This window comes from Vicia villosa, linkage group LG6 (genome assembly GCF_029867415.1).
Source record: "Vicia villosa cultivar HV-30 ecotype Madison, WI linkage group LG6, Vvil1.0, whole genome shotgun sequence".
Taxonomy (NCBI): domain Eukaryota; kingdom Viridiplantae; phylum Streptophyta; class Magnoliopsida; order Fabales; family Fabaceae; genus Vicia; species Vicia villosa.
Window position 1 is genome coordinate 118,916,732 of NC_081185.1, and position 20,559 is coordinate 118,937,290.

The window sequence follows — 20,559 nt, forward strand, 5'->3', positions numbered from 1 at the left end:
TAGATAATGTTTATTTGACTGCAGTGGTAACCTGAAAAAGGTAAAGTTAGTTTTTTATGCCATGTCATGATGCATGTAATGCGTTTATGTAACGAGATTCTCAAAATAAATGAGAACCTCGCATGTTATGTATGCACTTGTCGCGATGCTTTATGTATTATGTATGAACGTGTATACAGTTGTATGAATATGTTTATGACATGTGATATGTGAATATGATTTGTGTTGTCTTGATTGAGAAAATAAATCTCTGTATCCTTGTGGTTTTATTGTCCGATCTTGTCTTGAAGATGCTTAACTGGGGATTTATGGTTTCAGCTTGGGGATGATCAGTAGTTTGATGTACCCTGATTTAGAGATATTAATAAACCATGTTGGAGAAGAGAAACATGTTGGATGACTGGTAGTGTTGAAGATGTAAGCTCTGTTGGGGAGCCATGTCTTTGTCGGGACGAGAGCGTTTGAAGATATCTTCTTAATGATTACTCTGTGGGGATATGATCTTGCGAAATCAGCTTATTTGAATGTTGCCCCCAGTGTTATAGTACCTACCATTCCTGGATTTAATTAGGACATACCGCTGAGTATTGATCAAGATGTCAAACTGGACTTGCATAGATTTGCCCCTGCTAGTAGGGACTTGAAGAGATTCGCCTCGCGAGGACTTTATGAGAGGTACACTATGGGCGACATGCCCCTAGTGATCATAGGCCCAGGACAATGCCCCATGTTAATTGGAAATAGATTCAGATTTACTTGGATGCATGCCCCTGATTGTTTTTGGCATCTTTGAGAGATTCTCTGAATCTTGACTTGGTTGCCCCAGATTGATTGGACAAATCATGTCATGCCCCTTGTATTCATTGACTTCTAGCCAATTGAGTCAATTATAAGGGATGTTGTTGCTGAAATGGTCTCGTCTGTCGGGATGACTTTTAGTCATTAGTCGTACCCTGTGCAAATTCTTTCTGATGCTAACATTTGAAATTATGTAGCAAAATATGTTTAATAATGAATTCATGAGATGCAATGCATATGTCTTGTCTTGAGTTTGTTGAAAAAAATTAAAACTGGATATGTAAAAGCATGATGTATATAAAAACGTGATGTTTGTAAAAACGATGTGTCAACTCAGCATTTGTGGTAAACCTTAGGGAGTCAGGATACTTTTGTTGTGACAGTATGCTTTCGAACTAACCATGCTTCAGTTAGGACTTTCAAGGGTTGTAACGTGGCTTAGTTCACGGTTTAAGAAACAAAGGATAATGGCTCAAAATTTATTTATACCCATCCCCTTCTTCGTGATGTTCTTCAGTCCTAAGCTCAGTTAATTCAACTTATGCATTCAGGTTCCACGAGACTTTTTGGATCTGCACCTTTGATAATGGTGATGGTTCACAAGCAAAGAAAACTTTTGAGATGGCAGTCACTTCTTCCTTTTGGTAGTCACAACATTTTGTTGTTTATTGACTAACTTTTGCCTGAACTGTCTATTTTTAGCTTACAGTCAGCGGGATGCCTTGATTTTTGCCTAAGTCTTCTTTTTGATTTTTTGACTTAGCAGGCTTTTCTTTGTATGTATGTTTTTCATCATTTTATTATTTTTTTGAAAGATATTGACAGCCTTACTTAATGATTGATGAACCATCATTGGCTTTTGATTGACATCTCCAACACTTCTTTGATGTGTGCGGATGAACGCTTGTGATTGAAACCTTTGTTGAAATGTGTACTGAATGATTCTCTTAAAATAGAATGCACAGCCAAATTAACGGAGAACTACCCTGCCCCAGGTTATAATCAAGGGTTTTAATTATTACAAGAAAGAAACTTCTACTTCTTAGGCTCAAAGGGGTTGACGAAGGATTAACACCCTTATATCTCCACTGTTTAGGAATTGAAACAATGCCTGTACATCGTCAGCATAGTCCGCTCAAAAGCATAATGTATGAGGTTGCGGTATCGTTTTCGTCATCCTCCCTCAAAAGGCATACAGCTTTAGCAGGAGTTGAATATCACAAAACATATGCAAAGTAAAGACATAATTTTAAAATGAGTGATAGCGAAATAAATTATTCAAGACAAGCATATGCAATGCACTGATGATGATTATTAAGACAAATAATGTCTATCATGAGTCAAATGTTTAAACAAACAGAAAGGAGACTTGCAAATGAAAGTAGATATAATGATCCAACAGTTCGTCCGTCTAGACGTCAATCAGTCTTGTCATGACTAGGCATAGGAGCGGAGATCACCATAGGAGTTTTCATGAGGGTTGAATTTGATTTCCCCGACATCAATCAGATCTTGAATCTTATTCTCCAACGTCTAGCAATTGTTTGTGTAATATCCAGGAATGTTGGAACGGTACGCGCGCCTCGCATTGGGTTTATAGTAGGTGTTAGAATTTGTTGGCTCGATTGCCCTGAGCGTCTGGATCATATGAGTGAATTGATTGTTGTGACTCAGTTGTCGTGATTCCATTACCGTGACTCATATATGAGGGCAAATTTTGGGGTATGACACACAGCTTCTGAGTGAGTAAAATAAACCTCTTGCCTACAGGCTTCGAGGCACAAATCAGTGACCATCCCACAATCCGGGTGGTTCACTTACATGGCTAACCCTAAAGACTACATCTTTCTAAAACCGGCTAGCTTCTCAAAACATGATAAGACCAATACTCGGATTTACCTAAAGGCTTCATCCAAGAACAATACTTATCTTACTTAAAAGCTTCAAGAAGAACAATAACTTAACAAGCTATTAAGTAACAATATGTCAACCTCATGATCACAAACGATGCACGGGTGACTTACAATCTGCACAAGAGACTCTCCAAACTGCAATCCTAATTTTAATACAAAACCTACGAATTCAAAAGTCTGCATCTCCCTAGGTCTTGGTCTCTTTTTATAGGCTTCAGTTGTCCATGGGCTTTCTAACTCTCTGCACAATATCTTGTAAATCCATAAGCTCATTGTTGTAGAAAATCAGTTCTTAAATCTGGGAAACAATATCAAGTTTCCTAAAATATCTCAACAACCAAATTTAGAAGCTTAATATATCGTTAGGAACCAAATCAAAACAATCTGTTGCTAAAAGAGCTCCACGATATTCTCCAAGGCAGCTTGCTAAAAACATTCCAAGATATTCTCCTTAAAGTTAGGACTTCAATCATTAGCTCCTAGAATATCTCCACAATTTGAAACTAATTTCCACAATTCAAGGTGCTAAAAACATAGCCAATTACTTGGTCTCTTACTGATATACAATCAACACATAATTGTTGACTTCCCAAAATATAGCCTGAGATAAATAAGGAAACATAACATAACTTGTAACAGAAAAACATTAAAGCCCATGCTGTCAGATACCGATGTCATGACATCCAGCATGACATCCAATGGAAAACCAGTATTAGCAACTCAAACATATTCCGCATAGCACATCAAAGTATGTCATGATATCAGTCAGGACATCCATAAGACACACAATGTTTTACCACAAAATGCAGCCAACTTGAAAACATCTACATATTCCACATAGTCTGTAAACCCATATTCTCCTACAAGAATCCCTTTAAGCCACTGATATATCGAGCCACTTTATGGTTCTCTGATTCTCCCAATTCACTACACTAAAAAAACGCTGAAACTCAATTGTGTATTTAGTCACGGTTCTCTTTTCCTGAACATACTCGATGTACATCTTGTAAGGAACCTGTTCATAATCCTCCAATAAAAACCACTCCAACATCAATTATTTCATTCTTCGCCAAGTTATGACTGGGCCTTTGCTTTGTCTTTACCTTTGAACAACAAGTTTATCCCACCAGACAACCTCATTACTTTTAAATTGATCGCCACCATCTTAACTTGTTTGATCTCAAGGACTTCCATAACATCGAAGAACCTCTCGACGTCGATCTTCCAATCCAGACATTTCTCCAATCTCATCGTTCCATAGAAAAATGAAATATCAGCCTTAACTTGATAGTCATGGTTGTTATGTTGATTCTCATGATCAACCTCTTCCTTGTATGATTTTTCTTCTTCTTCAAAACTCGATCAAATCTTCAACACGATTGTTTCCACCCCATGTAACCTTAATCAGTTCTTTTATCTTGTCTCTTCACTGATTTTCCGTTTTTGTTGTTGGCGTTGTTCACCTGATTTGAAAAGGTTGCCTTCTGTTTAGTCAAAGCAGTTAGAGTTGCGGTAAAAGTCGTGGTAATTCTCTTAAGATCTGTTATCGTCACCGGTTGATCCACCATGGTTCTCAAGTTACAAAAAGAACATGAGAAAACCTATTATGATGTCAACTGACACATTCAGAAACACGAGAGGAATAACAAGCTCTAACCCTAGAACACAACACAAGTTTGCTAGCGACAAACTTGTCAAATGAAGTTTGAATCCACCAAAAAGAATAAAACTTTAAATTTTTATTATAATGAAAGATAATTCTTATGATCACGCCAAAGGTCTTTAAATACATAAAACAAATAAACTCTAATGGGCCTTAAATCCAAAACATAATTAAATAAATAAAACAATATGAAAAAAATATTTAAATGTTGCATTTGGGTCGAAAAGGTATAATAATAGGTATTCTAAAATCATATACCAAACTTGTATGATTCCTGCAGAATCTTTCTAATGCGTAACTTTCTCTTCGAAACGTGCAACTAGCCTTCCTTCACCAGTTTGATAACCTCTCCCTTTTATTATATTATAGTGAGTTAGTTAATGCAATTCAAGGTTGGATTCACACCGCCAATGTCATCTTTGTGAGACTTAGCCTGCACTAAAGCAAAAGAATTGGTGTTGTTGATTCAATATGAGTTTAAGACATTATAGACATTTCAGTAATAAGCTCTTGCATCCTGGTATGAGCGAGTGTTGATATTAATGTAAAATTTTCCATTCAGAAGTAGATAAGTAGCATGAAGAAAGTGTTGGGTTATATAGTATATTCATGCAAGTCTCACATCGAGAAGTAGGAAGAAAATAGAATTTGAGTAATAGTATAAATATAGATAGTTAGTTTGAGTTTTTTACACAATAATAAAATATATTCTTTTGGGGTGTATTGGGGATTTGGGTAGTTGTGTGTGTAAAAAGAGTTTTCTATTTTTAGGTTAAAAATAGTTTATTGAGAGGGTTTTTTCAACTTTACCGTATTGAAGTTGAGAGAGGGTTTGCAATTTTTTTGTTCAAAAGTTGCAATTGAGAGAGGGTTTGCAATTTTCTCCTTAAAAATTAAAGTTTGAAGGGTTTACAATTTTCTCCTTAAAAATTGCAATTATAGATGGTGATGATGCATGCAAGAACTTGGGCTCCCTCTTCTTCTCCTTCTTGTTTGCCCTTCCTTCTCCTCTCTTCCCCTTCTTCTCTCACGTCAGAATTTCTTCCTCTCGAGGTGGGTTCCTAGGTAGTACTTAGGGTAGTATTTGGGGACCGTTAATATGAGAAAGAGGGGTTTGGGTTGAGTGACTCTTGCTGAAATTTGGTTTGATGATTGAATGAACATGCTAAATTGTGATATCATCATGTTTGTCTTGTGTTTTAAACTTGCATGCGGTTGTGAATCATGAAAAGCAATTGATCATTGAATAACATGAATATGCATGTTGAATCCTTATGTGTGTAACCTGTGAAATTGTGTTAAGTATGTCTCTACCATGTTTGGGTCTGTTTGACTTGAGAAGAAATGTTTTGGAAAAAATATAATGTAGGAAAATGGTATTTTTGGCTCTGCTTCAGTGAGCAATCGATTGCATTACAACATAAATCGATTGCTCTGCTCAAAATATGTGAATTTTGCTTCTGGTTCAGTGAGCAATATGAGAGGATTAAGAATTTTGTCATTGTAAAATTAAAAGTGAATTATAATTTTTTTGTTTCATTTTTAAATTTTTTTTACTTCTTTTCTTCTTTTATGCATATACTCAAATTTTTGTTATTTTTCCAACAATTGGTATTAGAGCTAAGATTTTGATTGAGAGAGGAAGGAAAAGTCCAAAAACTTCGATCAAGCAAAAGGATGAGTAACAAAAATTCGGATCGTGGGAGAAAGAAGACAAAAATATTAAAAGGTAATAATTTTTACAAATGTAGCATGCTAATCATTATATTTATAAGGATCGCTTTGAAGATGAAGTTGAAAACAAAATGAAGATATGTGAGACTTTGGATGAAGGGAGGATTCGTTGGGTTAAATAGTATATTCATCAAAGTCTTACAGGATAGTAAGAAGAAAATAAAATTGGAGTAATAATATAAATAGAGATAGTTAGTTTGAGTATTTTATACAACTGCAGAATATAGTGTTGAGAGGATTTTATATTTTTCGTTCAAAAATAGTTTATTGAGGATGTTTTTTTATTTTTGTTCAAAAATAGTTTGTTTGTAATTTTTTTTGTTGAAAATTGCAGATTGAATTGCAATTATACGAGAGGAATAATAATTTTGTCATTTTAAAAATAAAAGTTTACTTATAATTTTTGAGTTTTATTTTTTGAATTTTTTTTTACTTGTTTTCTTCTTTTTAATTTTTTTTGTTTTTTTTCTTCTTGTACCAGTATGTTTCCGCGGATGTAAAAATTTGTTTTTTTATTTATTTTAATTTTCTCAACAGAAAGGAGTCTGTAGTGTCCTCTCCCTCTGTTTTTCTATGCCATTCATTTTCCTTTCTTATAAATAACTCGTGTATCACAAATTTTTGGCAATGTCATTTTGGCATTATCGTGACAGGTGCTCATTGAAAGGAAAACTTGAATAGTCTCTACTAACCATGTCTTTTTCATCTAAATGAGCCAACATGACCAATTGAAGTTATTTGGTCACATTTTTAAGATCACTTATGATATGATCTGTCTTTCCTTTTTTTTTTTTTTTTATATTAATTTTTCTATATTATAATAGTTATTCAGCTTATCAAAAAGCTAAGAATAAAAAATATTCTTCTCCACCTGTCTTTTATCTCATATGCATTTCATTTCATAAGGACAAGAACTAGCTAAAACACTCTTCACAAAGAAAGAAAATGAGTCACTCCATTTTATCTCTTCTTTTTTCATATCTTGTTATTTTCACTTTGTCATTGAATCATGTTCATGCCAACAAAAAGGTAAACCATGTTTGCTTCCTAATCACAAATGTATTACATTGTAATTAAGATGACTATTGACTATTGTACTGATAATTTACAGTGTTACATTGTATACTTGGGAGCACATTCTCATGGTCCAACTCCTTCCTCTGCTGACCTTCAAATTGCTACATCTTCTCATTATGATTTACTAGCTTCAATCTTGGGAAGGTATATAAAATAAAATAAAATTAATTAACCATTACAATAATATTTCCTTTTAAAGAAACTGATTGATCATTGACTGTGACAGTGAGCAGAATGCAAAAGAAGCAATTATTTATTCATATAATAAACAGATCAATGGGTTTGCAGCTATGCTTCAAGAGGAAGAAGCTGCACAAATTGCAAGTATGTTGTTGTAGATCTAGCTACTGTTTTATATTTTTTACTAAAAATAGTAAATTTATTCTCTAACACACACATATATAATTATATTTATATGCAGAAAATGGAAAGGTGGTATCAGTGTTCTTGAGTAAAGAGCATAAACTGCACACTACACGTTCATGGGAATTTCTTGGATTGCGCGGAAACGATATGAACTCAGCTTGGCAAAAGGGAAGGTTTGGTGAAAACACAATCATAGCTAACATTGATTCAGGTACTAAACTAAACTACAATTTTACTGCATTCAATGTATTCTGTAATCTTTAAAATACATTATCCTAAACATGACTGTTTGCATTAGGTGTTTGGCCCGAATCGATGAGTTTTAGTGACAGAGGAATAGGCCCAATTCCAGCAAAATGGCGTGGGGGTAATATATGTCAAATTAACAAACTCAAAGGCTCTAACAAAGTTCCATGTAACAGGTTCTCTTTCAACCTGTTTCTCTCATTAATTATTTTTCATGCTATACAATTGTAGTGCTAAATTTTTTGTATATTACACAATCAAAGGAAGCTAATTGGAGCAAGATTTTTCAACAAAGCATACGAATCATTCAACGGAAAACTCCCTCGTTTGCAACATACAGCGCGCGACTTTGTAGGCCACGGAACACACACATTATCAACGGCAGGTGGAAACTTCGTACCTGGTGCAAGTATATTTAATATTGGCAACGGAACGGTAAAAGGTGGTTCTCCAAAATCAAGAGTTGCAACCTACAAAGTGTGTTGGTCTTTAACAGATGCTACTAGTTGTTTTGGTGCGGATGTATTAGCTGCTATTGATCAAGCAATTAGTGACGGTGTTGATTTGATTTCTGTTTCTGCTGGTGGAAGTACTAGTACAAATTCTGAAGAAATTTTTACAGATGAGGTTTCAATAGGTGCATTTCATGCACTTGCTAGAAATATATTGTTAGTCGCTTCTGCGGGAAATGACGGACCTACCGCTGGAAGTGTTGTTAATGTTGCCCCTTGGGTGTTCACTGTTGCTGCTAGTACATTGGATAGAGATTTCATCAGTTCTATTACCATTGGTAACAAAACAATCACGGTATTATATACATCATTAATATTCTGATTTTTCCTTGAAAATTATTATTATCATAGCATTGAAATTAATTATATTGTGTTTTTTTGTTATATTACTAGGGAGCCAGTCTTTTTGTAAACTTGCCACCTAACAAGTCTTTCACCGTAGTGACTTCTACTGATGCGAAATTGGCAAATGCGACAGATCGAGATGCGTAAGGATAAAACTACGATAAAATGAATAGAGATCAAGTTTATGAAACCTATGTTAAATGATTGTTTCTTACGTGTTTTTGATATGCACATTTTTGCAGGCAATTTTGTAGGCCAGGAACACTTGATCCTTCAAAAGTGAAGGGTAAAATAGTGGAATGTGTTAGAGAAGGGAAAATAAAATCAGTTGCTGAGGGTCAAGAAGCTTTATCTGCAGGTGCTAAGGGAGTCATTTTGAGAAATCAACCGCAAATTCATGGAAGAACACTTCTTTCTGAGCCTCATGTTTTGTCTACTATCAGCGCTACTGCCCCTAAGACGAACTCAACACCAAATAGTGCAGATCTAATTCCCACGTAATTACTAATCACATAATTTTTTTAGTGAAATCATGTATACCCTTCTTGTCACAAGCTTTTAGAATTGTGACATCATAAAATTACATGTTACAGATGAAGGAAGTGTACCATTTAGAGATAAATATGATCAAATTCCCATATGTCAAAATTTGACTCATTCAATACATCTGTGATAGTTGGATCAAGATTGGTCGATCTTAATTTAGCGGTTGCGGGTGCACTGACAATATGTGAATGCATCAAAAGTGAGTCAAGTCACTCTTCTTATTTAATCATGTATTTTTTATTTTGCAGGGATATTAAGTCGGGTACTAAAATAAGAATGTCAAAAGCAAAAACAAAATATGGAAGAAAGCCAGCTCCAGTTATGGCTTCATACTCATCTAGAGGACCAAATAGAGTTCAACCGTCAATACTCAAGGTGTCATACACTTTAATTTGTTATCTATGTATAATCTAATAATTATTTTTTATATGAACTGCTGCATGCAATTGCATAGACTAATTCTTCGAACTGGAGAGGACTATAATTGACGGAAAAACACATTCTCAAAACTAATTTGTGTTGGTTTTTTGTTTCAGCCTGATGTAACTGCGCCGGGTGTGAACATACTTGCTGCCTATTCATCGTTTGCAACTGCGTCTAACTTAATAACAGACACTCGTCGGGGTTTTCCATTCAATGTCATGCAAGGAACATCTATGTCTTGTCCTCATGTTGCTGGCACTGCTGGATTAATCAAAACACTTCATCCTAATTGGAGTCCAGCAGCTATTAAATCAGCTATCATGACCACCGGTATTTTCTATCTCATGCATACAATCATAATTTTTAAGATGATTAAATTTTCCTTATCCAAATTTGTGTGCTTGCAGCAAGTACAAGAGATAACACCAACAAGCCAATCCGTGACGCATTTGATAAAAAATTGGCAAATCCATTTGCATATGGTTCAGGACACATTCAACCCAACAGTGCAATAGATCCAGGACTTGTTTATGATCTAACCATTGTTGATTACTTAAACTTCTTATGTGCTTCTGGATACAACAAACAACTCATTTCATCACTTAATTTCAATAGGAAATTTACTTGTTCAGGATCACATAGCATAACAGACTTGAATTATCCTTCAATCACATTACCAAATCTTGGATTAAATGTCCTTAACGTCACACGGACAGTCACCAATGTTGGACCTCCTAGTACATATTTTGCAAAAGCTAAGTTGTCCGGATATAAAATTTTTGTTGTACCGAGTTTCTTGAAGTTCAAGAAAACCGGTGAAAAGAAGACATTTAGAGTTTCTGTGAAGGCAACAAAGGCGACTCGTAGGAGAAAATATCAATTTGGTGAATTGAAATGGACAAATGGAAAACACATTGTAAGGAGTCCTATTACTGTTCGACGTAAATGAAAGATCATCTATTTTTCATGGAGGAAGGATATTAGACTAGTAGTATGCTTTTGTTATTTCATCCATTTTGTTGTTGTTGTTTGAGCCTGGTATAGTGTGATATGTTTTGTAATAAGAGAGTTTATGTGTTGTAATCATTGATGAAGATTAAAGTAAATAAACCAATGAACCATCAATGTAATGTCATAAACTTCTAATCTTGATTTGCTAGGTCATGAGATGCTTCCCTAGCTAAATTGCCCGTAATTTGCTCATGATTCGCAGGTCAAGAGAATCTTGCCTACAGAATTGCTTCCAATTTAAAATCCTAAATCTTTTTCTCCTTTAATCTTTTGATTCACCATGAATATGTGTAGACACATACAAATTATACTCAATACAGAGACGAGGAAATCTTTGGTGCACCAACCTTTCTTCAACCTAAATTTAATTTGAAATTGCATTGTTGATCTACAAACAGTGAATAGAATGTAAGAAAGAGGAAGATTAATAGATTCAATCGGATTCCTTTTATTGGATACCACCCTAGTGGTTACATAATGCATGCTGGCCACATATGTTAACCAATCATTGCTGATAAGATCTAATAATTTTGATAGCTCATCAATCTAGAAGCTCATAAAAGACAAAGTAGGAAAACAACAAAATGAGAATAAGACAAGTTTATTTGGTGAAAATGAATTCCTATCACACAATACTATGTAAGTCACTTGGAAGATGAGACTTAACATCCCTTGGAAAAGGACTATCTGAATTCTCTTCCTTGTCTCTTAAGGATGTGCAAAGTGTAAGAACCCGAGTTTGCAAAACTTGAACCATGAATTTATCAAATCGTTTGTATGGAGTATGGACTTCAACCCTTGCATGCAGCAAGAATCATCAATTTAGGTTTGGATAAGAATCTATGATTGTCATAGGAGTATTGGAGGCCAAAGTTACCTTTTACCATTGCTAATGAAATTGGGGTCCTAATTTGCAGTGATGAAGCCATAAACAATTCAATGCATGATCGATCTTATGGTCATATTTTAGGGTCTTGGTTGACATAAATCTTACAAAAAAAGTTAAGGAACAATTTCCTGGTGGAGAGAGCATGATTTTTTGTCGAGATTTACTATGAAAGTTTACCCGGGTTTTGCAATCATTGCAAATGCATTGGATACGATGTTCTCTTCATATTCAATCTCTCATTTATGCATACACGCAACAATTACACATAATCATTCTTGTTGGGTGCCATCTAGATTTTCAGATTGATAACTTCTAATTTAGGTTGTTGAATTGTAAATTGGTTTGATATTTTTTGGGGGTTTCAGTGGAAAAACTCAGTTAGGGTTTGTCTTCCAAGATCAAGGTGTTGATTTGGGAGTTTGCACAAGATTTTGCAATTCGGATTCAGCCGAGTAAAAGCTTCAAAGAAGGTGGTTCTGTCGAAGGAGTAACGGTAACCGGAGGAACAATTGGTATTATCGGGTTACTTGATCGAGCTCAAGATCAAGGGAAGAGAAAGAGTTAGAATCAACATCAAACATTGGGTTTGTAGAGTTGTATTACTACTATTTTCTTGTAATTTTTTTTTTTTGCAAAGTAAGATTGATATCTCAATTTCATTTAGAATTGGGGGCTGACGTAGCCATAGCGAGGACGATTGGTGAACTTCCTAAACAAATTGTTGTGTGTTCTATCTCATTTATTTTCAATTGCAACTTGTTAAATTCGTTGATTGTGCAACCAACATGTTTAGATAAACTCTTTATCATTTCAAAACTTTTTTTTGAGTTGATTACAATCCATAAGATCAAAATTGGATTTTAAATCAACAAAACCATAAAAAAATCTGATCAACAGTGATTGCACATCAAGTGTTTGATAATTTGCTTCTTTCTGTTTTTGTTTAAACATTTAATTGAAAATAGATTACTAGTGTGTTTAGATTCAAACGCGTTGTAGGTGGAAATATGTTGTCTCGGTTGCTTATCACTACCATTGCATATAATATTAGTTTAACGTATATTCGAGCTTTTCGATAACGGTTTGAATTAGACGATAGTTGATCCGAGTGTTTTCCACTATCCATAGTTAACAAATTTTTAAAACATAATTTTTACAAGTTTAATTTTAACTTGGGATCTATTCACCCCCTTTAGATAAGTTGCATTTGTCTAACACCAATATACCCGACCTTACCGGTTGATCAGAACCATAAGGTGGGCCAGCGGCTTCGAGCAAAATGTTGGTGATGAAGAGGAGGGGGTGTACATGTAGGGCACTCCGATGATGAAGTAAGTAGGACCACAAGTACATTTGAATGTTTTTAGGGTTAGATTTGAGTTACCTGATCCTCTCAAATGATAGGGTTTATATAATTCCCCCAGCACTTGGCCATTGGTCCATATTTGGGCTGGATCGAGGATCCCGACCCAAAATATGTAACTTCCAGGAATCTAGGCGTAAAAGCAGGAATCCAGGATGGCTGCCCGTAACTAGCCGTTGGTCGGGCACGTACTTTTGGGCGGAAGAGGTGCCCAACAAGTAGAAGGCCACTTATCCCCGAATGAGTGGCAGAGCGGATGTCTTGCTGCTGGCACAGACGGATGTCTGGCCGGGGACAACGATGATTTTCTATCCTCGGGTCAGATGAAGATGTGTCCTCGACAGAGGGGAAGGAGGAAAGGAGCTTTCCTTTGCCCTCAGCTGGTTGAGCCAAGGCTATTGGACCATTCTGGGTGCATAAGTGGATTAGGTCATGTCTAGCTATTGGGCCAGTCCAGAACAATACCAATATCATTAAGCTAGGGAACTCTTCATGCCCTTGCTTTGGAGCTTGTTTTAGACCATACTGAGACTTATCTAACTTAAAAGACTATTTTTCTTGCCCATGAGTCACTTACCCTTTTGATTGGTCCATATAGATTTATTCTTCTAAGTCATCATTTAAAAAAGATGTTTTAACATCCCTTTGGTGTACTATTTAGTTATAAATAGAAGCAATTAAAATTAGCGTCCTAATGGATGTAATTCTCGTGAGTGGAAAAAAGGCATAAAACAAATTTATATTTTCTCTTTTTCTAAAACCTTTGGATGCAAGGTAAGACTTGTACTTATCAACTGTTCCATTGAGTTTAAGTTTCTTTTTCAAATTCAATTTACAACTGATTGGTTTGCAACCAGGAGGCAAGTCTACAACGGGCCAGGTCCTGTTATATTCTAGTGAATATATCTTACCGTTAATAACTTCTTGCCCCAAAATCGGCATCTAGAGGTGACAATGCTTCTTGAATATTTGTTGAATCTTCTTCTCTTATATAAGCCGCATAATTAGGCCCATAGTGTTTAGCAAATTTTACTCTTTTACTTCATTGAAGTTTTGTTTCTACTTCATCGTTGCTTTCGGTGTTTCTTATCACATTAATGTGATTCAAATTAGTGCCCCCACTATTTCTCACTTTGAAAGGAAATATGTCTTCATAGAATTCAACATCATTTGAATTTATGACCACTTTTTCATTTAGGTTATAACACTTTTAGGCCTTACTATTTGCTACATACCCAATGAATACACATTCATAGGTTCTATTAGCGAGTATAACACGCTTCAAGTCCAGAATCCCGACATAAGCCATACAACCCAAAGTTTTAAAATAAGATAAGTTTGGATATCTTTTCTTCAATATCTCATAAGGAGAGATCTTATTTTTATACCTTGGAACTCTATTCAGGACATAACAAACAATCAATAAAATTTCCTCCCACTGTGATATGCAATACTCGAATTCAACACAATAATAACGACTAGTTCAGTAAGAGTTCTATTATTTATTCCTGCTTTACCATTCATTTCAAGAAAATATGGGGCCGTAGTTTCATGTACAATTTCATGTTGTTTATAAAATTCATTAAATAAAATAGAATCATACTCAGTTCCCCTATCACTACGAAACCTCTTAATTTTCTTACTAAATTAATTTTCAATTTCATTCACATAAATATCATTCTCAGTGATGGTGTACAAATCTAGCCCAATAGACTGACTAAACCTTAGCTTATTCGGAAGAAAAATAGAAATATGATTCTTTATAATCAAAGGAATACACATGGCATCCATCAAGATTAAAGTCTTTTCGGAGGTAGACTTCAGTTCCACTTCTCTAATATTTGAAACATTAGTAGTGTGAGCAACTCCTAACAACACTGTCTTATTCGAGTATGTTTTGAACATTGCACAAACTTAACATACATGACAATAGGAGATAATTCCTATCCACCAACCATCACATTCACAAATCATGTTAATTTCACTGATCAAAACAATAAATTACTCATCAGTCAGGTTAACCTATGCATTAGGGACAACACAAGGTTTAAGTATGAATTTACGTTTCTTAATCATGTGACCTGGTTTTTCACAAATAAAGCAAGGGAAAACATCATTGTCAGTTCTTTGTAGTGGTGGTTTTTGCCTATCAAATGGAGTAATTAGGGCCCTTTAAGGGATCTCATTCTTAATTCGGCTCATAACATTGTAGTTCTGACTCTTTAATCATTTGCAAAATGGCTTCAGAACTACACCAGAATTATTTTTGTTGTTTGAAAAAAACAAAGACTTTTTCTTTTTGATTTTACCTCTGAGATTCTTCTTCAATTCAAAGGTGAATAATCAGACTCTCAATTAAAATTCTTTTGTTTTATGGTGAAGCAAAATTTTTAAAACCTTTCAAACTATGAGAAGTTTGACAATAATAGAAGCAATTTGAAATTGTTCATTTAAAGACATACCTTCGGTGATGATCTCATAATCAATATTTGAAGTTCGTAACATTGAGCATCCACAGACCTTTCTTCTTTACCATCGAATACTTGAGGTAGCGACTAACAATATACTACTCCGACCTTATTTATAAGCAAATATCTCTTTTTAGGTTCATTGAATAATGAATGTATATGGTCTTTTATATAGATCAGATACATTTATTACTCAATGAACTTAAAAACAGAATATATGCTTATAAATAAGTCCGGATGGAGTACTTCTTTTTGAGAGCCTCTCAAACCTGTTTTGCAGTATCACAACTACTTTAATAATCATACAGATTATATGTGAGTACATCCAGAATATGATTTTAAAGAGATAATCATTATCTTTCCATAAGGTGATTTCTTTCCGTATTGTAAATGGTTTGTTTTAATCTGTGCAACTGATTCAACTTCAACACTATTAAGTGTTCCATCTAAACCCTCATATTTTGTACTGTTAGTTTGCTCGATTGATCTGAAAGGAATAACAAAAATGTCATCGTTTTGAAAGTTGGCAACCATTGTAAAGCAAAAACAAAATCAAATTTTTTTCCAGCGTTTAAAGTGGCTTCCTTCAAACTTGAACAGATTGTCAGAGATAACAATCTTAGAAGTACCAATAATTTCTTCGGTAACCATGGAAGTTTGAAACATCTTAAAATTGTTGTTTCACAATTATGAAAATTTTCCACTAAAGAAATTACTGGGTTGAGTCATAGTTCTCTTAAGATGTTTTGAGGCACTGCCCTTACTCAACCACAACCCCTCTAGGATAAAACAACTCAATTCTATAGTATACAATTACTACTTGCACGATAGATAATAGGTCTAGAAATACACCCTTTGATAATACAAAGAACATTCTAATATGGTATAAATACCACTCGTAGTATCTAGTATCATGACCAGTCGTAATAATTTCTCAAATGAGGAGAAATTCAAATAATTCTCCAAAGAGAATTCAATAAATATCACTTTATTTCATCACATATTATACCGCTTGACTTCTTTCGATTCCATCAATTAAAGAAAGCCTAGATGAGAAGTGTTGACTATAGGTTTTAAAAAATGGTGGCAGTCGCATTTTGGTTATGTTGTGGATTTTATGATTTCGGCTGATATAAATATTGTGTTGCAAATAATCGTCGTCAACGGTGTGTGTTTCTCACAACATTGCATAAATTAGGATTCTTGTAAAAAAAGTATGATACCTAAAAAAGTAGTGTGATTTCATTTTTACAATAAAATAAAATTTTAGTTTAATATTTTAATATTTTGATTTATGTAAAAGCCATTTGATTTGAAATTTTAAAAAAAATTGTCAATAAAGGTGTGTAAACAGCTGTAACGGTATCTCGCGAGCGTAACAGCGTTTTATCGCGGCCGTAACGACATTTTCTCTGAGATTTTTTTCTCAATCTTAAAACGGTAAATAATGTATCAGATGACTCTGTTTCCATTTTGTGGCAGCTGTATTCGTGGTAGCGAATCGTATTTTAAAACTTTGAACTATAGTGTAAGGAAGTAGAAATAAAAATAATAATTCAACAATGATCAGTCATAGAAGACTTGTGTTGCATTCTAGAACAAAATCCTAACAGGCGTGCTGCTGCAATGTTGCTTTGTCCTCTCCGGCGATGCTATTCTACTTCAGTGCTTACACCACGGTCTTCTTGTTCCACCGGCCACAATGTCAAACGGTCCTCAGGTTTTGCTTTTTTCTCATTCCTGTTTCCTTTTGCGATCTAATATTTTACTAACAACTAAATAAAAAATGCACAATCATGTGACGTTAAAGACCTGTTTGGTTCAAATGAGTGGGAGGGAGGAGAGAAATTTTAATGAAGGGAAGGGGAGGAGAGGGGAGAAATTTCTTTCAATTATATATATGTTTTGTTCAAACAAGGGAAATGGAGGGAAAAAAATTTGGTTAAAACTATGTTTGGTTCACGAGGGGATGGGATGAATTTTATTAATAATTTACATTTTTATATTATAATTTTATATAAGTGATATGATATTCAAAAATGAAAAATTCATAAATGTATTTTTAAAAATAATATTTGTAAAATTGAGTAATTTAAAAATCATAAATTACTACATAATGTTAAAAGAAAGAGTACACTTATTCTTATTATAATTTTTGACACAAAATAAATTATGTGTTATTTCAACTTTTTAATGCATAAGAGAAGGGATCAAATTACATCCAAAGAGTTAGACTATGAGTTACACTTGCTCGTATCTTCATTTCGAATAAATATTTTTTAAAATCAACCGTTGGATTGAAACATAATATCATATAGATCATACATATAAAGTTTGAGATTAATCTATAATAATTTACTATATCATTGAATTACATCAAAATTAACTTTATATGAAAGTTCATTTTAACGTTAATATCTTGATTATATAGTAAATCATTATAGATTAATCTTAAACTTTATCGGTTTGATCTGTATAATATTATGTTTCAATCTAATGATTAATTTTAAAAAATATTTATTCGAAATGAAGTTACGAGTAGGGGTGGGAATAGGCCAGACCGACTAACAGGGGCCTACGACCCAAGCTACATAGGCCTAGGTCAGGCCAGGCTTTTTGTATAAATAGAAAAGGCATAGGTTTTTTCATAAACCTATTTAGCTAAAAAAGACTAGGCCACAGGCCATATAAAAAGTCTTTTAAGCCTACGAGGCCGGTTTATTCAAATAAATACGAATAATTGTACTATTATTATATTGTATTTTGTACTTTAAGTTAAAATATAAAAATAAATCTTAGTTATCTTGAAGAAATTATGTAAATAAGATGGAAAAAAACCTTATCAACAATGTCATAACTTGCTTCCATAAGTTTTCTCAAACAAATAGTTTCACAACATTTATGCTATTAGATAAACTCAAATAAGTCAATACAAATAAACATTAAATCTCTCTGATCTTTTAATTTGTTAGTCTATATAAAGTTGAATTAAATGACTTATTTACAAATGTTCAAATGAAATAGGCTTTTAAGTAGACTAATAGGCCAATCAGGCCTTCAAAAAGGCTAGACTCAGGCAAAAAAAATAAGTCTACAATAGGCTATAGGTCAGACTTAGTCTTTGATTTTTTTAGTAGGCCAGACTCATCTACTTAATATAAATGTAAAGAAGTCGTGATGGCAACCCTAGCCACATGTCATCTTGATAACAATAATTGCCACATGTCATTTGGAAATAATTCTAAATACACACCATAATTATACAAACTCAAAATTAAAATAAATAATAATTATAATAATAATAGAATAAATAATAATTATAAATATAATAATATTATTAACCTTAATAATGTAAATAATAAGTAACAATTAATATTATTTAATAATTGACACAATATTAATAATTAAAATAATAGTAATAATAAAAATATTATTTAATAATTGATGAAATATTAATAATTAAAATAATAATAAAAATAATAAATATTTTAATAATAATATTGAGCCATAGTAATAAATAATACAAATAAATAATAATTTAATATAGAGTAAAACTAAATATACATAAATAATATTTGAATATAAATTGTTGTAATCAAAATATATTTAAAAAATATATTAATTATTATTATTAATTTTATATATATATATACATATATATATATATATATATATATATATATATATATATATATATATAATTGATTAAAAGTAAGGCTTATTGACACTACCTTACGAATAAATAATATTATCATAATAATAATAATAAATATAGTAATTATAATTAAAATAATATAATAAAGTATTTTTCCAATAATATTAATAATAACAATAATATAAAATAATTATTTTTTTAAATTATTTTATCTTAATAGTTTTGTATAATATAATCTAGACAAATATTTAATAACGTTTACTCAATTAACGACAGATATACTATATAAATAAATTACTTAAGTAATATGTTTTATTGAATTAATTTTGTGATTAAATTAATAAAAATATATTTAAATATAGTTTATATTGATAATAATGAATAAATAGTGATACCCAAAATTAATTAATAAATTGAAATCAATAGAAAATATAGATAATAAATAGTAAGGATAGTGAAAACAAAAATACTCAAGTAGATAAAATATCGTAAAATATTAATTTAATTTAATAAATATAGAAATATATTACATAAATATTTGATTGTTTTTTTTTCTTTCATTTCAATTCTGTAACTGTTATTGTTTGATTACTATTCATTTAATTATTGTATTTATATAAATATTTATTAATAAGTTATAATAAGAAATGACTTTAATTCACGTATTTAATTTTTTGTAGTCACATTAATTAATTAAAACTAAATATTTGACTATATCATTTTAATTAGAAAGTAAACTATACATTAAAATGAATATTTTCTCATTTTGTTTTTCATATAAATTTTAAATTTTTATAAGTATAATAAAATAGTTACATGTTTCTATTCAAATAATATATTTATTTTACTCAAATTTATCATATCATATATTAAGACATTAGTTTGCAATATATTTTAATATAAAAGAAATAAAAATTTGTTTTTATAAATATTTCATAACTATTTGAACGCTTTTTTCTTTAATTCAATTCTGTAACTGCTATTATTTATTTAGAATTATTCACTCATTTATTATATTATATAAATTTGATATTTTTATAAATATAATAAAATAGTTACATGTTTCTATTCAAATAATATATTTATTTAACTCAAATTTATCATATCATATATTAAGACATTAGTTTGCAATATATTTTAATATAAAAAGATAACAATTTGTTTTTATAAATATTTCATAACTATTTAAACATTTTTTTAATTCAATTCTGTAACTGCTATTGTTATTCACTCATTTATTATATTATATAAAATTGATATTTTTATAAATATAATTAAATAGTTACATGTTTCTATTCAAATAATATATTTATTTAACTCAAATTTATCATATCATATATTAAGACATTAGTTTGCAATATATTTTAATATAAAAAATAACAATTTGTTTTTATAAATATTTCATAACTATTTAAATGTTTTTTTTTCAATTCAATTCTGTAATTGTTTAATTAGGATCATTCACTCATTTATTATATTATATTATATTTAATTAATACGTTATTATTTTTATTATTTGTTATTGTTCTATTCATATCCAAATCATTGTG

The 20,559-nt window shown here is 32.0% G+C and overlaps 1 protein-coding gene across 1 annotated transcript; it reads left to right on the forward strand.

Annotated features, from left to right (window-relative positions):
* Positions 1 to 6,978: 6,978 nt before the first annotated feature.
* On the forward strand, positions 6,979 to 10,748 carry LOC131609756 (subtilisin-like protease Glyma18g48580). Its single transcript, XM_058881549.1, has 11 exons — positions 6,979 to 7,137; positions 7,220 to 7,329; positions 7,412 to 7,509; positions 7,607 to 7,762; positions 7,850 to 7,973; positions 8,061 to 8,604; positions 8,703 to 8,797; positions 8,897 to 9,151; positions 9,449 to 9,575; positions 9,737 to 9,953; positions 10,031 to 10,748. The coding sequence occupies exons 1-11, from the start codon at positions 7,054 to 7,056 to the stop codon at positions 10,570 to 10,572; spliced, it is 2,352 nt and encodes a 783-aa protein (XP_058737532.1). The 5' UTR covers positions 6,979 to 7,053; the 3' UTR covers positions 10,573 to 10,748.
* Positions 10,749 to 20,559: the final 9,811 nt, after the last annotated feature.

Excerpts from the sequence above, each read along its gene's own strand:
- LOC131609756 (XM_058881549.1), top strand. The coding sequence starts at position 7,054 with ATGAGTCACTCCATTTTATCTCTTCTTTTTTCATATCTTGTTATTTTC. Across the intron at positions 7,138-7,219 it reads ATGTTCATGCCAACAAAAAG|TGTTACATTGTATACTTGGG; the intron begins GTAAACCATGTT and ends GATAATTTACAG. Across the intron at positions 8,605-8,702 it reads TTGGTAACAAAACAATCACG|GGAGCCAGTCTTTTTGTAAA; the intron begins GTATTATATACA and ends TTATATTACTAG.